Here is a 17680-nt window from a genome sequence, read left to right as displayed (position 1 = left end):
GATTTATCTGATGAGTAAAAGGAGAGGAACGAGAACTTCACGAATATGAGGAGCAGGGTGTGGAGCCCAGCCCAGGTGCCTGCAGCCATGCCAACAAGCACCATCAATGGTCACCTGATCTGTGAAGCAAGAGTGCCGGGCACCATGCTGTGCCATACTGGAGATGGAGAAAACTGATTCTGTTCAGAGTCACTCTTTGCTGAGAACTCAGGAATGCTCTAACCTTAGTGTGAGTTGTAGTTAGCATTCTCTACTAACAACAGACACTCAGGACATACAGAAATTGTTCAGCTAGAGATCTGGTGAGCCAGGACTGGCATAGTCTACCATTTAGTGCAAAGAAACACATTATAAAGGAACCTGTCATCATTTGGGGTTTGAGACCATCTAAGCTAAAGACTGAATGTTTATAGAAGTACACAGGAGAGCAATAAAACCTCACAGAGCAAATAAAACAAACCCTCTTCTGACTCACTTTCATGGCATTAAATAAAAATGGAGCCTAAGAAGGTTCTGCTCACCCTTTTAAATGCAGGCTCCTTATTCTGTTTTCTCCTTCCACCTTCCATGTGGCCCTGCATACCAATCTTTATTTTTTGTGCTTTACAGAACAAAAACAATAGGTATATTGAATAGGCTTTTTCAAGCTGACACTTGGCCCTGCTGCCGGCCTGGCTGAGAATCATTAAGACGCCTACTGAATACACCCTGTAAAAACAGTTTCAGAAATAGAACTACATCTCTTATTTAGCCAAGATATGTTTGAGTTCATTGTAAATTTTGCTAAGACATTAATCAATCAGTGTATATTTGTGTGCTGATCACTCATGACCTCAAACCCTCAAGGAAACACAATATAAAAAAACGCATCTAAATATATATTTCAAAAATAATAAAGTTTGTCATTTTTATTGACTTTTTAAAAAATATTTTATTTATTTGAGAGAGACAGAGAGAGAAAATGAGTGGTGTGGAGGGGCAGAGGGCAAGAGACAGAGAAGGAGACTCCCTGCTGAGCAGGGAGCCCAATGTGGGGCTCAATCCCAGGACCTGATATCTTGACCTGAGCCAAAGGCAGACACTTAACCAACTGAGCCACCCAGGCACCGCAAAAGTTGTGTTATTTTAGCCTCTAGATACAAACACTTCTCCCCTACAGCTCCACATTCTTAACCTTTCCAAACCAAGTAGCAGCGCCTGAGAAATGGGAGAGATCTTGGGATACCTCCCCCATATGTCTCTCCCAAAGTCCAAGCCCCTTCCCCTGTGTGTGACCTTCCACAGGGATGAATGACACTGAGACCTTCATTAACTTCCAAATCTGTCTAACTTGTGCCAAGTGTCTACAGGATTTTATTAAAATATGATTGTTGTTTAGAAAATGTACCTTTTTGTTTTTTTCGTATTTTCTCGACTAGAGACCGGATCTGCACATACTCTTCCCATTCCTTTCCTGGGCCAGGTGCAGGACTACTGCATTCTGTAACACAAAAGCCATGGCACTCAAATACTGCTTGCTTTCAACTTAACCAGTTAGTCTTCAGCACAAAGAGGACTGGGGTTTTGTTACTGTTGCTGGTTTACTTTTAAAAGACAAAGATACCACAGCCATGACAATAAACATGAGGAGCATAAACCAGTCATACTTTTCCAAGCATATACATGCTCTGAACCCTCCACATGCCACATATTACACTGGGACCCCTGTACCTAAGTGTGAGCACTGAGCATGCAACTATCTCACTCTTGCTGCTCAGATAAATTTTCCTCAGAATAGATTTCCTCAGAACATGGGAAAATCTAAAAAACTAGGCTAAAAATTTCCCTGAAAACTCTTTTAGAAATGATTAAAAAAAAAAAAAGGTAATCTTAAAAGTCAACATTTCTTTCTAGTTAAAGCCTAGAACAATGGCTCTCTAAAGGAACCAGTTAAATTGGACATAAGGACAATTACTCAACAAACATTTCACATCCATGTGTAAGGCTCTATATTAAGCACTCTGGGGGAGTCACAAAAAGAGACCGCAGAGTCACTGCTGAAAAGGAAGCTGAGACTCTGCTGTGGGGCCAGAAGCAGAAGACCAGCATTCTAGACTGGTGCCGATGGTCTGGGAAGGCTGTGCACTGGGCACCTGGACTATCAGCAAGCTCTTTCCTTTCTAAACAACTATATGAGTTTAAAGAAAGAGCCTTCTTCCCATGGCCACCTTTGTTCTCTGAGGAAAAAGAGTGTATGTGGTAAATAATTAACACTAGCAAACCCTAACCCACGGGCTGACTCCTAACTATTAAGGTTAACCAGTCATTCTTCCATCAACAAATACTGACTGCAGCCCTAGGATACAAGAAGACAGAGGCTGTCTTCAAGCTGGGGGGGAGGGTGGTAAGTGGTCAGTACCTCAGTGCTCTATGGGGTCCTGTACTGCTCTGAGGGCCAGAGGGGTCCATAGGAGCACTTGGGGAGAACCTGACCCCAACTTGGTTGCTGCCTGCTTCTAGCAGGGAAAGAAAGCTAATTTTTATTTGGAGGTTAGACTGTCACATAATCTGAACATAATGGGCAAAGAAAATGAGATAAAGTAGTTAGTTAATTGAGTGACCACAGCTAAGTTTGAAATCTACGTAGCATCAATTTAAATTCACAATTAAGAAGTTACCAATCTGTACTAACTTATTAAAGCAAGCACATGCACTTGGTATTTCATTTCCTTGAACCAAGAAATTGGAAAACTATTACTGAGTCACTAAAAATAAAGAGAAGCCATTCTAACAAGGGGGCAGAGTTCCAAAGGTCTGCTCTCTGAGAGGCCTGCTGTACTCACCTTGGGTCTGAAAGCCACAGCACACCTTCACAAGCCACAGATCCTATGCCCCTCACCCTCCCAAAATGGTCCATATCCACTGCTGTAAACACTAAGCCTTAGAGGGGTTACATGATTTGTCTGGGGTAGTCAACTGAGTAGGTCCTTGCCCACTGGAGCCCAGGAAAGCCCATGTTCTGGGTGGCTGTGCTAAAGCTTTACATTCACTGTTTCATCTGGCCCACCACCAACACCCCCAGGTTTACAGAAGGGGTTGAGATGGAGGGTCAGAGAAGTTCTGACACTTGCCCAGGTCATGTGGCTAACTAGCTGGGATCTGAACCCAAGTCTGTCTCATTTCCTGTTTCGCCATGCCAGAGACTGTCCTGCGCAGCCTGAGGATGAAAGGAGCGAAGCCGCACAGCCCCACGCAAAGGTGGGAAGCCCAGGCGGAACTTACTCTGCAACAGTTCACTAGTCAGGTTCAAGGTTTCCTTCGGCGACACACTTGCTGTAGCACCAGTGCCTGATTTTTGCGTTTTCACCCGACTCTTCTTACCCATTTTCTAACTATAGAGAAGAGAGAAAAAAAGACAAAAAATATTACGTTTCCAAAAAAATCAAATCAAATAATGAAAATCAGCACAGCAGTGGCATAGCCCCAAGATGTTAACGTCATAGCTCATGTGTGCCATATCCTAAAGTTTCCATCCAGAAAAAGAAATGTGTAACAAATATTAGTATTTGGAGGCTATCAAATGAAAAATAATTGCTTTGTAGTCTCTAGAAGAAAAGTTCATTCCTTTTCACATACAAAAACTACAGTAGAGGCAAATTTTACTCTGGAATTTGTCAAGTGATGCAGATTTTACTGTGTAGACTAAAATGCTTATTCCATGACACTACACAGATAAATACGATTTTGTATACACACGTGTTATCACAAACTGCCATGTGGGTGCAAAAAACTATATATTCTCTCCCCCACTTTGCTTTGGAAGAATCATTTCCCATTAAGAGCAACTGTACCACAAGCAGCAAACTCGTTTCTCAGGACAAATGCTGAGGACACCTGGGAGCTCACAGATGCTTCAGAGAGCTACTCTAACTCTGCAGCTTTATTTCATTGGAAATCTCAAGGTGCTTTGCCCAGGATCTCACAGAAAGGTGACGGCAGACTCCACACTGGAATGAGGCCTCACGTGGCACCATGACCACCCCCAAGCCTTGTACCCCCCTCCCACATGAGAAGTGACCATAGCATCCCACAAGCAGATGTGGCATTGAGACATGACAGCAAGTGACAGCAGGCTGGGCACAGGCTCTGTGAAATGACATTCATCTGAAAATGCCTTGTAACAATGAGTCTCAGATGTACCTAGAAGAGAGTTGAGGGATCAGGATGTGTGAAGAAAGGGTAGGCAATTCACACTCAAGGACAGGAATGGGGGAAGCAGGAGGGAGTCCCCGGGGGAATCCCAGGGGGCAATATGCCTGGCTCAAGTGGCCAGGGAGCAGTGGGGGTGAATCATGCCCAGTGAGTCCTGTCCCCCTCCCCCCCCCCCCCGCCCCGCCACCGCAAAGGAGGGCCATAGCTCTGCCTGAGGAATCTGGCCCAAGCATGCCTCCTCCAGGAAGAAGCACCTCAGGATGACAGCCCAGAAAGATGGACAACACTCAGCCAAGAAGCTACTGGAGCAATCCACACACTGATTAATAACCAACACCATAATGTTACTCTGCAGAGCCCTTACAATGACATGTAGCCTCAAAGGGGAACCAGAAAGTAGACTCTGACCCATTTCTTTCTACAAAAAGAAATGACTCTTGTAGTGTGGAGATGAGGGATGGGATGTACGGTTTGAAAGACATATTCTCCCACTATGTACATGAGCCCTGACAGCATTGGAACTAAAACCATGCAAATACGGACTCTGTGCACTAAAATAGAAAACCACGAACCTCAAAAGGCCAGGATATTTCTCCTGTCTCTAAAGTGTGGAATATAACACACACACACACACACACACACACATATATATATGTGTGTGAGTGTATATAATGTGTGGAATATAATATGTAACTATTATGTATCTAACAAGCCTTCCAAAACAGTGTGCGATATACAGCGTATATCATCCTGGAACCAAAAGAAACTGGTAAGAATATCTACACTTTTGCAGCAAGGAATTAGTTGCTTTGAGATCAAAAGCGGGGGGGTGGTGGGTAGAAGGAGGAAGAGCTTAAGCACCTTCTCCTGAACTGAAGGACTAGCATCTTAAAGGAGAAGGAAGGATGCTCCCCACGTGCACCTGCCCACTGCCAAGAGTGAAGGCGCGGCCCAATTGGAGCGCCTGCTGCTCTTCTCTGCATCTCAGGCTTTCTGTGGGGAAGGACTGAACCTGACCCCAAAATAACAAAAACTACCCTTAGGTCTAGAAAGACAGACTTTTCTTTTAGGGTGGTGGTTTTTCTTGTCTTCTTTTTTTTTCTTTCTAAGGGTAGTTGACATACAATATTAGTTTCAGGTGTGCAACATAGTGACTCAACATTTGTATACACTGCAAAGTGGTCACCACAAGTCTACCTACCCTCTGTCACCACACCAAGGTGTTACAGTAATATTATTAACTATATTCCCTATACTGTACATCTCTGTGACTTACTTTTTAACTGGAAGTTTGTACTTTTTAACCCCTTCCTCTATTTACCCACCCCCATATCCCCCCCTTGGAAGGGCTTTAATCACCCTTCCAAATACAGCTCTGCAGAAAGAACCACAGAAACTAGGCACTGTCAGGGATGGGCTTGCTTGGCCTCTCCCTTCAGCCTTGCTTGCAAGCCTTTTTTGTACCAGGCTTCAAACAACGTGAGAACATCACTTTGATGAGGTGGTCCAGGACCTTCCCTTTCTCCTAGCAGGCCTGGGGAAAGTGAGCCTGAGACAGCCATGCTCTCTTGCACTGGCCCCCACAGTATGAGGACCCACTGCCAAACAGGCTTCTTCACTCTGCCCACAGTCTCCTACCTCCCCTCAGGTCTTTCTGCAGGGATTTCCACACTGCCATTGCTCCCAGCAAGTAGATACCTGTCCTGAGATAATGATCATTAATTAAAACAGCACCAGTGACCCTATATGCACACAGTGCTTCCACTCCACCAGGTACTGGCCTAAGGTGCATCTCATTTGATCTTCCTAAACCCTCTATCAGAAAATCATAGCCTCATCTTTTTTTTTTTTTTTTAAGATTTATTTATGAGAGAGAAAAAGAATGTGCATGCACACGAATGAGCAGGGGAAGGGGCAGCAGAAAGAATCCCCAAGCAGACTCCACACTGAGTGTGGAGCCCAATGTGGGGCTCAGTCCCATGAGATCATGACCTGAATCAAGTCAAGAGTTGGATGCTCAACCGACTGAGCCACCCAGGTGCCCCAGATCATATCTTTGTCTTTTGGATGGCATTCTGAGAAAGGTGAAGTCCTTCAGCTTTGTTCAAGGTCATATATCAGGTAAAAGACGCAACTAGAACTGGAACTCAGATCTGCCTCACTCTAAAGCCCAGCCACTGCCCCACTGCTTCTGTTGAAATGCAGAGCAAAAGCACAAGGCACTGCAGGGGGCAGGAGAGCTAGGTCTTCCAGATCTGACACCCAACAGCACCCTGCCAAGTACCCGCACCCCTGGATGTGGCCAACTGCATGCCACCTGCTCCTGCCCGCCTCCTGAATTCATTTCTCCCTTACACTGTCCCTGTCCCTTACATGTCTCTGTGCCACTGCTACCACTTAAATCTGTCCCACGCTACCATCCCTGCTCCAGCACTTCAGGCTCCAAAAACACCACCAATGGGGCCCAGTCCCTCATACAGGTGTCGTCATGTGCCTCCGTGCCCTGTCCCTCTATCTCCCCCACCCCACCTCTAACCTGCACTACTTGAGTCACTTGCTCAGTAAGCTGCGTTCTCTGAAAGCCCTGCCTGGGCATCACCTCTTCCTCATCCTCCTAGCTCTAATATTCCCTCCTCTGTATCCCTTCTTCTACCACTGGATCTCACTGCACTGGAAGACTTGCTCACACACGAGCTTTCCTCCTGGGTAACAGGCTCCTTGAGGCACCCTGTCCTATTTCTATTTGTGTCCCCAGCTTCCAGCTCAGAACTGAGCACACAGCAGGCTCTCTGCATACGGTGCTCATGAGCTCCCAGAGAAAAACATTCCCTCCTTCGGGCAGCTCTTCGGTGAAAGTCTGTATTACTCCTACTAAAGTTTCTATCTCCTTGGAATATTAAGAAAATGTCTAATTCCTGCTGCAGGTGAGAGACCTTAAAGATCTGGTCACAGTGATTTGAAAACACAAAAGATTCCTTTGGCAGTAATACTCTACCACTGAATACTTAAAACTCCATTGTTTTCAAGATTTCTTTTTCCTTAAGCCAGAAAACTGTTGGCTTTTAGATACAAGTAATAGGTACAAAAATACAATGCAGGCCAAATTTCCAAACACATCCATCAATTAGCACTGAGGAGAGCAGGTACATGGAGCATAACCTTTCAAGGCCAGGGGAGCTGTGTTTATAGAAATGGTCACTGAAGCCACACCCAGTAAAGACCTTCACCTCCAGCTCCTTCCATCCTTCTGGCTTCATTTCCCCACCTCCAATCTCCTTCCACATCACGTGTGGACAGTTAGCCTTTACACGTGGAGGTATAAAGTGCACCACTTGGTGAGTGCTCGGCCACTACCTCCACTGAGGTACCCACATATGCAGCACTCACGGGGCCTCCTGGGCGCCTCCCCAGTCACTGCCGTCCCCAGCAAGGGGCCGTCACTTTGACTCCAGTACCATCACTTAGTTTGGCCTGTTCCTGAAACTTCACATACGAATATGTAAGCTTCTTTTGCCCAACATAAGGTCTTTACACAGCTCACAGGGTGGTCTCAACTCCCCAGCACAGCCCTTGAGGTCCTTCATGTCTCCCCATGTTCTACCCATCTGCCTTCACTCTACCCATCACCCCTTTACACGGCACATTCCAGGGATCTGCTGGTTCTCCCCCATTTTCTGAAAGAAGCTATATCTTCCACTACCCCCTTTTTGCCTTTTCTTGATAAAATGTTTCACGAACTTTTAGCCAAAACATCCCTATGTCCTTGAGGAAATTTTGGGTTCCTCTACTCATTTCATGAAAGTCAGTAAGAACAAGCCAAGTTCAAGGTGATTAACAGATGCTAAAGTCTTGGCTTAGCTTGAGATTCAGTAGTTTGCAACTGTCTTTGGACTATTTCCCTCCCACAAGGATATAGACCCTACTGGAGAGACAGCAGCTTGCTTGGGAGAGGCAGTAAGCATCTAACATATAGAAGTTAACTCACATCATCTTAATTAGGGTGAAGGGGTTATCTGTCCTTGTCCCCCGTGAATGAACCTCCCTAAGGTACAGGATTATCAGCCCAGGCCATATCTTGATCTGTCTTCCCAGAAACCAGGCTTGCACTGACCGCCTTCTGGGAAGCTCCCCAGCTGCCCTGGACTGGCTTTGCTGGAGGGTCCCTGCCGCACTCAGGCCCCTGTGCACGGAATCAGAGTTAGTCATGGGCTTGTTGCCAAGCCTTTAGTTTAGGTGACCTCAGGATTCTGAAGGGTGGGGTTCTCTGTACCCAGTTCTACAGCCCAGCAACTAATCTTCTGAACTTAAACAGCCATCAATGTCTGTAATATGCATTTACCTCTACATGAGATATGGTTTGGCACCAACCCTTCTAGTTTCCATAGGACACCCCTAACTCCAGCATACCTGGAAGTAGATACATTTACTTCTTTTCACCCCACAGGCCATCAGCCTCGGTCGCCATCTGCTAGCTCTCCATACCCTATTGCCCCTCAGCCCCTGGCCTGGCTGTCTTTCCCTGACCCTCACTCTTTCCTCCATCACTGAGGTCTATATGCCTTTACCCCAGAGTGAACTACGCCTTGGCCAAGACCCCCCTCACTCATGGTCACCTTCCCTGCACTGCTGGCGCTCAGCTCTGGAGTCTCTAGGGGCTCACCCACTGCAGTTTATGTTACTGATGTGCTTATTTTGCCCACTGTCTCATGGCCCAAAGCTTCCATCACTAAACTACCTACAAGGTCTAACGTAATTTCATGGACATAGATGAGGGTCAAACACTTGCTGAATGAAAGAAAATCTCTGGATATCATATTTGGATACGTTAGTGTTACTCATGGGGAAGCTTTATTTCCCAACACAACAATAAGATTTTGTGTCAAAGAACCATTTTCATGTGTTCTCCCACTAGCAAATAAAACGGTAGTCAAAATGCAACATTTACTAAATATTGATCTACCTCTGTTAAAGAATGAAGATGACTCTTAAAAATGTAATTTTTTTAATTCATGAGAGAAAGAGAGAGAGAGGCAGAGACACGGGCAGAGGAAGAAGCAGGCTCCATGCAGGGAGCCCAACGCGGGACTCGATCCCAGGACTCCGGCCGGGATCATGCCCTGAGCCAAAAGCAGACACTCAACCGCTGAGCCACCCAGGCATCCCAAAAATGTAAATTTTTATGTATACGTGAAATAGAATTTGCACTTGAAATTAAAAGACAGTTTTTCCTTGGGGAGTCCATAGTCTATCATTATCATTTTCATAATAGAAAATCTCTGATAAACACAAATCCAATTTTTGTCTTTGGTCTCTTAGAAAGCAACAAAGTAGGAACGAGTCCACTTCCAATAGGAAAAAAATAATACTAATAAGAGTTATGGCCCAAACACAGCTTGAAGCTCTGTGGGCCATTATACCAGGGGCACAGGCATCTGCATGGTGCTCTGCACTGGCCAGATACATCCCCCCCACGGCAGCAGAGGCCAGCGCCGATGACAGCCATGTTGGGGGGCTTAAACATGGCTGTGACTTGGCCAAGAGCCCACAGCTGCCAAACCATGGACCCACAGCTTCCAACCTGTATCATCTCCAGCACATGTGCAGGCTCTACTTACAGATGCATATACTCGATTAAATAAGATCTCCTGCGTCTGTGTGTCTAGGACTATGCCAGCTGCTGGAGAACACAAAATGAAGGAAGGCCAGGACTGCAGGCCTCAAGGATGAGGACATGGGGAACCAGGACTCAAACATGGGTAATTCCTCAAAGACCTAAGAGAAGTAGCTAAACAGAGAGGGGCAAGGAACAAGGTAAAACTAAAGAAGGATGACTAAACTTTAAGATGCAATTTGATAAGGTGTAGAATCCAACCTTAGTGGTTTCCTAACAAATTCAACCCCCTTCTGCCTTTTTTACTGGACAAAGATTTCCTCCATATTATGGATTGGAAACAACTACCAACCCTTTTCATTTACAACTCAGGGATGTGTTACACACAATGAATAATTTTCATTGTAATTTTAGCTGATCAGGGGCTAGATTCCAAGTTTCAACAAATGAACAAACCAGTAGCCTGAGCATCCTTATGCCCCCACTGGAAAAAAACTACCCATTAGAAATTCATCAAGTTCCTACAGAGACCAAATATTTATCTTCAATATTTTTTCAAATATATTAGAAAAATATGAAGACGTCTAAATTAAGTACGTGTATACACACATACACACACGCATACACACATTCAAGTTGAATTCCAAATGTCACCCAGAAGCTTACAATGCTAATTGAAAGTTTTTTTCCTAAAGTTTAGACTGATACCAGGTATTATTTACAAATTCTTATGGAATTACCTGGAGACAAACCCAAGTATACAGTAAAATAAAATATAACAAAAGGAAATAAGCAGAAAAGCAACATAGGACTTATAGACAAATGGACTCTACAAACAACTATAATTCAAAAGATGGGCATCTATGAAAAGAAAGAGGAAGCCAGGAGTTTCACATATATCTATGTTTCTTCACCATTAAGATCTTTTGAAAATCCACATTCTAGAATCCTCAAAAGGTAGCTCTTGAAGACATACTATAAACTATTTAGCAAGCCCCCCAACAATCTCTCCACTTAGTAGATACTGTAAAATAAATAAAACTATAAAATATTCAATTATTTAAATTGCTGACTAATACGAACTGGCACCTGTAATCAACACACTACTGACCACACAAGTGATTTTTTTAATATATAATCTGTACAGCGTAATGAAAAGTCAGGTGAAATAAACTAAAGCACATTTAGACAACTTGGCTAATGGGTTGGGGGGCAGTGAGGGAGGGAGTTACTTTCCCTATCATTACAAAGTCTAGCTCGCCTACACTGAACACAGGGAGACAGGATTCAGCTGGATGGGTTGTTGTTGTTGGTGGGTTTTTTTTTTTTTTAATTCTAAATGAGAAGTATATCAATTTGTATTTTTCTTGAGTTACTTCCAACTAAATACAAATAGAATAAACATTTTTGATTACACTTATTTGGCAATTTATCCTGAAAATTTTAGCTCTAACCCAGCATCTGTTTTTCAATGTATCCTGAATCTACCCAACTTTACAGCTGGATTGACTAAAGCAGAGAATTGTCCTACGGCTTCCTCCTCCTACCTCAGGCACCCAGCTGTAAACGCACTTGAAGAGAGTATGAGAGCCTGCCCAATCTTGTGCAAGAAGAAAAGAGTCTCACTAAAATATCTGGCTGACCATTAGGATCAGATCACTACATTCTGAATTAAATATACCAATTACAGGATGATGCTTAGGAAAATGAAAGCACTCTCGAACTCCAAAAGTATTTGTGCAGTTTTTTTTCCGTCCTACAGAAACTGATAAGGCATCCACAGACCTGCACTGCATGCTACCATGTTAACTGGAACTAGCACGTATGAAAAACATGCATGCTTTCTGCATGGTTAGCAGGGCCTAGTAATGAGTTTGAGCTGTACTAACTTTACCAGTCTAAGTAGATAACTAGCAACCATCATTCCAATTCCTATCAAAGGAGATGCTGATATGCCACAACTCAAAAGTACCAAGAAGTCATGGCAAGGAGACAGGCAAGAAGGTGGAATTAATTTCAAGTCAGGAGCTACTTAAGTATGGGGATGAATGTAAGTCCCATAAGTTGCATTTAAGTAAAATTTCAATCTCTATACAGAACAATTTGGGCTGTCATATAAATAGACAAATAGGGAGAGATATACACAAATTTGAGATTTAAAAAAACAGATGTTTTTTGCTTTGTAAGTGTTTTTTGCTAATTTTCCACTAATTTATATGGTAATCTTAGAAATGCTTAAGCCATTTCTGATTGACTTTTCAATACACAATAGTTTCAGTTTTAAAGGCTGTTGAATTAAATTGTAAATACGCTTAAAATGAGGCTCCTATTTAAAGGAAGTTGAAAAAACCTCACATAAAGCAAAGAATCATTTGGTATCATGAATAATCATTTCCTATTATATCTTTCTAAAATAAAAAAGAAAAACGTTAAGTGAAGAAACAGCTGTATCTGTCAAGAAATTACCTTCAAACCACCCACATACCTCCCTTAAGGATTTGAGATTCTAGAACTACGGAATATCAGGTTTAGAAGAGACTTTTGGGGTTATCTGTGTTAACCCTCAATCCCACAATCCCACACATTTAGGAAAATGACATCTAAGGTCATGAAGCAATGACAGTTGTCAAAGTGCCTCACCTTGCTATCCACTGCCAAAACTCAGGAGGGCAAGCCCTGGGAGGAGAGGCAGGTGGAACACTTCAGGGTCAAGAAGAAATGCATCCCCTAGGCTTGCTGCTGCTGAGCGGCAGAGGTGGGAACAGAGGTTCTGGGAGTGCTCCTCTGCTTCCTCACACTTGGTGCTGCAAACTGCCAGCTGCTGCTTGCGCCTTTCTATATGTGAACCACTTCAGCCCCACCCTGTTTGAAAGTTCATCATCCTCTCTGACCTGTCCCAATTCTACCTTTCAAAAGAAACTATCCTTCAAATTTTTAAAGACTGCTTTCTTCCCCCACCCCCACCCCCAACAAAGTCCTCTCTTCTCCAGGCTTAGCACTTCTCAAAAGTGGACAAAAACCACTTTGGTGAACAGTTTTTTCCTAAGGCAACAAAACCCTTTGGATGAGCTCTGAGAGGGGCACAGCTCCATGGGAATTGCCTTTCCAGAACTCAAAATCAAGGGGATCGTACTACTCTGCCAGAGACTACCCTAGCTTTCCTATGAGGCAGGTAAGCAAAGGAGCACATTCATTCAAGTGCACATCTCCAGTATCTGGTCTGAAATGCACAGATGAGTGACACATGTGCAGTCCCATAGCCTTTCGGGTAAGACAGGAATCAATTAAAACCTTTGTTACATAAATTGATCTTTTGCAAGACAGACATGCTATATCAAACAAGTGTCTGAACCTAAATTCAATTTTTCATGCTGTCACGTTGTTTCCAGGCTACTGAAACCATCATCCCTGCCACACAAGTGTCCTACAGCAGGTCCGCAACATGCTCATCTTCATCATAACTGCCCCATTCCGGCACTTAACTATATGAGTAATAGATATCTTACACAATAGATATAGATACTATACATTTTACACAGTAGGTATAAATACTATACCCACTTTGCAGATGAGAAAGCTGGAGTTTAGAGAGATTAATAAATTCTATGCAAGATGGAGACTTAGTTGGTGGCAGAGCCTCACCAACACACCTTGATGGCAAACTATACTGATACTCAATAGTGTTTCATGGATTCAGCTCAAGAACAACCCACCTGCAAAGACTTGAAAGGCTGGTTATGGCCTCTGAAGTTCAAAGTAACAGTATTCCTTTACAGTAGTAAAATATGCTATGTAAAGGTTTTATCTCTTTGGTTTATCTCTTCTATGTTTAAAAATATAGACCCATTTTGCTGGCCTTGTCCAAATAAACAGAAGTGGCCTCAGCTTAAATGAGAAACATGTGCAAAACTTACAGATAAACTTCTGCCCAATTCCATGTAGCCCACATTGAGATTTGCAATGCTACACTCTGGTTATGGATCAAGAAATTGCAACAACCACTTAGGTGACTACCACATGTAACAATCCAAAGTTATTACAATCAACAAATGGAAAACTTTGTTAATCATTAGTAAATATGGCAGAAGCAACTTTAAGGATTATTTTTAACACTAATCCTTACTTTCTTTTAACGACGCTCACTGGAAAAGCCCTGATATTGAAGAGCCATGCCTATTTTCTGAAACTGAAATCTGTAAACCAGTCCTATAACTTTTTAGACCTTGCTATGTTCTGATGAATTACAGCCTTAAAAAAAAAAAGGTGAAATTTAGGATTGCAGATAGGTAATAAGCCTAAAAATTGCATATTTATTGAGTTCTACCTAGACACCTGATTGTCTACATTCTCTGGACAATTCTTTAGTCCATCTGAAAAAGAGTGAAATCAGTTCTTTCTGCTCTGTCCCTTTTCCTTGCCCGCCCGTCACATCCTCATCACTGAAGCTAAGCAAATAACAGGTTAGGATCTTATTCGGGGCTTGGTAATCAGTACCACTCAGATCCCTTCCAAAATCTTAACTTCAGAGCTGGACTTCTCTTCCACTGTCAGCCAAGAGTGTTTGGGCTTACCCTGATTATTAATTAACTTCTACTTAGAAAGTACTAGAGTACGAAATAATTTCAATGTCTTAACTTTGGTATTTGAGTTTTAGAATCAGTTGGAATCATTTTTCTTCCAAATTTATTTCAGTCGCAAACTGTCAATACCTGGGTTTGTACCTCTTGTTTTAGAGCTGTTTATTTCTAAAACCTAGAGGAAATCCCCAAATGGAAATGGAGTCGACACAGCTAATCTCTGGCTTGAGTTACTGGATAAATTTAACAACAAAAGTAGTACTTCTAATCTTGCCAATTCTGCTAACTAAGCTTTCCTAACATAAAACTATTAAGTGACTTTAAAAAAAAAAAAAAAAAAGCTCAACTCCTTTGTAATAGGAAAATTACACAAATATTTTGTTAAAAAATTCATTTTAACTTTAATAAGCATTATGCAAATTAATTCTATTTCTAGATCAAAATATTTAACATCTCCAACTTTAGGAATAGGAAAATAAGACAATGTCAGGAAATCCAATGTACAGAAGTCAATTTTGCCAAGTGACTGCAACAAAACTGAAACCTAGAAAAATGTAAAAAGCAGGGAACCCTTAGTCTATTACTCTTAACTGGTTAAATGGAACTCACAATGAACTGATGTCCAAGACCAACACATCTACGACTGGAGCAAGAGAAAAAAGATGCAGAGCAAATCAAAATAGTCTTCATCGATAAATGGGCCCAAACATAACGTTAGCTAATTGAGAGAACTGGCTACAAGCAACTTCCAAAGTGACATAAGAATAAAGATACATTCACTGTCTTGTTAAAAATGTTTAATGCATGGTAATAAATGATTCCTGCTCCTCCAATTAGGGAACAAAATCATAGCTCCATTCCCAGGACTTAGGTACAAGGAGAGGAGACACACTTGAAACTCTTCGTCCCCACCCCCAACAGAAGCACCATCACATAGCAGCCAGGGACAAGCAAACCAGCTACTAAAGAAAAAAATCCCCCAGTGGAAGATAGTCATCAAACTACATACACAGAAAAGATACACTATGATTAGTTACATTTCTAAAGGCTACTTCAGATTAAAGATAAGAAAAAAAAAAAAACAGAGACCCTGTAATTCAAACATTTTTAAGACACTGGAAAGCCCCAAAGTAAACCAACAACTAGTAAAAAAGAATCCCCACCCCCCCACCCCACCCCAACAGGATTTTTTACTCCTTTTTCTGCTAAAATTCCACATGGTACAAACTGTGTACCTGGTTTTACTGAATTCAGTAACTGTCTACTAAATATTTCCACTATCAGCAGGTGTCTGCTGCGTTAATGCTGACACTTTCCCGTAGCTGTCAACTGCCATGCTGTTCTAGATATGAAAGCATCAACTTTTAAGGAAGCTGTTGTGAGCGCTCATACACAGTTTTCCAGCGGTAGAACTTTAGAATGGGAAGGTGTTTGAGTGCGACCTTTAACATCTTCTTCATTTTCCTGTGTCTTCCAACGCAAAGATTTAACTACTCGAGACGTAGTCTTATGTAGGCCTAAATGTTCACCACATGAAAAAGAAGTTCAGCGTTACTTTCGCGAGGACAATCTTACCAGCACTCTTACGGACACAACTAAACAGACACCTTCATTTCCATAGCATGAATGTTTCAATCTTCAAATCCAACACCGTTCCCCCGTGCCAGGAACAAAAGCGCCGAGAGACGTCAGCAAACTGAAGGGATGGTCAGCAAACGGAAGGGATGGGAAGCAGAAGCAGCGACCATTCCACCCCCCTCGGGCTAGAGCTGCATTTCAGACAGTAACCTCACAATCCCGAACACGCTGAGAGAAAGGAGGGCAGACAGAAAGGGGGAAAGCAGGAGGCTTAAAAACTGAGGTTGTTTTGGAATTCCAGTAAAAGAGGTCGTTCTGTAGCTGTTCGAGGACTTGGCTCTGCAAACTACTTTCTCCGGCCAGAGAAAAACTCCTCCTTAAACTGCTGGAACTTGACCAGAATATCAATCACAGTAGTCCCTGGGACTAATTTGGTAAGGCGGGCCTGCACGCACGGAGCCGGGACAGACTCCTGATCTGGACCACGGCTCAGGCAAGGAAGCCCCCAACAAACTTCAACAGTGGAAAAGCTGCTCCTGCTTTGGCTGTATTCTCGAATTAGATGCACTGCCTTAAAACAGTTACAAAAAAAAAAAAAAAAAAAAAAACTCTCCAAGATTATTACCTCGTTTTTGTTTTGTTTTGTTTTGTCTTCAATTCTGAGATACCAGCGGGGCCATCGGGCGGGAGGGGAAGGGAAGAGAGGGGCTGCCACTCGTGCACGACACAAGGCGCATCCCGGCGTCCACCTCTAAGGGCTGTGACAAGCGCCACCGGGCTGGGGGAATCGGTCCCCGAGCCGGGCGGCGGGTTCGCGGCTCGACGGTTCCGTCTCCGAAGCCGGAGGGACCTGTCAACGCGCAGCAAGCGCGTCTGCCTCCGGGACACGCCGCCGTCGTTTGGCAAAGCGGACGGATGCCCCGCGAGGGCTCGCGCACGTGTGTCGGCACGTGGGGCGCGCTGCCCTGCGGCTCCAGCCCCCCCCACCCGGGGGCACGCGGGGGCAAAAGGCAGCGCCGGGGGCCGCGAGGCCCGAAGGACAAACTCCAAAGCGCCGAATTCTCCTCCCTAGGAGGGCGCCGGGCGTGTGGAGCACGGCCAGGGCGCGTGGGAAGGGACATGACCTATTTTCAACGCCTGTTTTTGTAACTGGGAAGTGAAGGAGAAGGCGCAGGGACGGGTCCCCGGGCGCCCCGGCGCGCGGCCGAGGGGTGGGGGGCGGAACGGAGAAGCCACCCCGCCTGCACCCCGGGCGGCGGGCGGAGGCGCAGGGAGGGGCGGGCGGAAGGGCCGGGGCGCGCACGCAGCCCCGCCGCCCCGGGCCCCACCCGGCGGGCGCCCAGCTGCACCTGCCGCCGCCGGGCCGGGCGCCCCCCCCCCCCCGGAGCGCGGGGCCGAAGCCGAGCGGGCCCCGGACCCAGCCCTCCCGCCCGCGGTGGTCGCCCCGGGCCCGGCCGGCGGGGCGCGCGCAGGACCTCGGCCGAGGGGCGCCGGCCGGGGCGGGGGAGGCGGCGGCCTCGCCGCGGGAGTCGGGCCGCCCCGGCACTCACCTGCCCGCTGGCCCCCTCCGCGCGGCGGCGGCGGCGGCGGCGGCGGCGGCGCCACACTCGGGCCCGGACCCACCGTCCGCCTCAACCAAGCCCCGGGCGGCGGCGGCGGCGGCAGCGGCGGCGGCCGGACGGCAGGGGCGGGACGGCGGCCTGAGACGGCCCCGCCGCCGCGG

General features: G+C 45.0%; 1 protein-coding gene across 2 annotated transcripts in view; it reads right to left on the bottom strand.

Moving 5' to 3' along the window:
• The window catches only part of SETD3 (SET domain containing 3, actin histidine methyltransferase), a 79704-nt gene extending 62036 nt beyond the window's left edge, over positions 1–17668 (bottom strand). Inside the window, exons 1-3 of one of the 2 annotated variants that reach the window (XM_041758512.1) lie at positions 17508–17668; positions 3262–3371; positions 1388–1480 (exon numbers count right to left, since the gene is read on the bottom strand). In XM_041758512.1, the coding sequence (XP_041614446.1) occupies positions 1388–1480; positions 3262–3364 (196 nt within the window). In that variant the 5' untranslated portion in view covers positions 3365–3371; positions 17508–17668. Of the gene's footprint in view, positions 1–1387; positions 1481–3261; positions 3372–16582; positions 16847–17507 lie in introns of those variants that run through there. The other variant, XM_041758513.1, reaches the window with a different exon arrangement.
• Between the last annotated feature and the right edge of the window lie 12 nt (positions 17669–17680).

Source organism: Vulpes lagopus, chromosome 6 (genome assembly GCF_018345385.1).
Source record: "Vulpes lagopus strain Blue_001 chromosome 6, ASM1834538v1, whole genome shotgun sequence".
Lineage (NCBI taxonomy): Eukaryota > Metazoa > Chordata > Mammalia > Carnivora > Canidae > Vulpes > Vulpes lagopus.
Note: the sequence above shows the minus strand (reverse complement) of the source record. Positions and strands in the feature narration are given on the sequence as shown.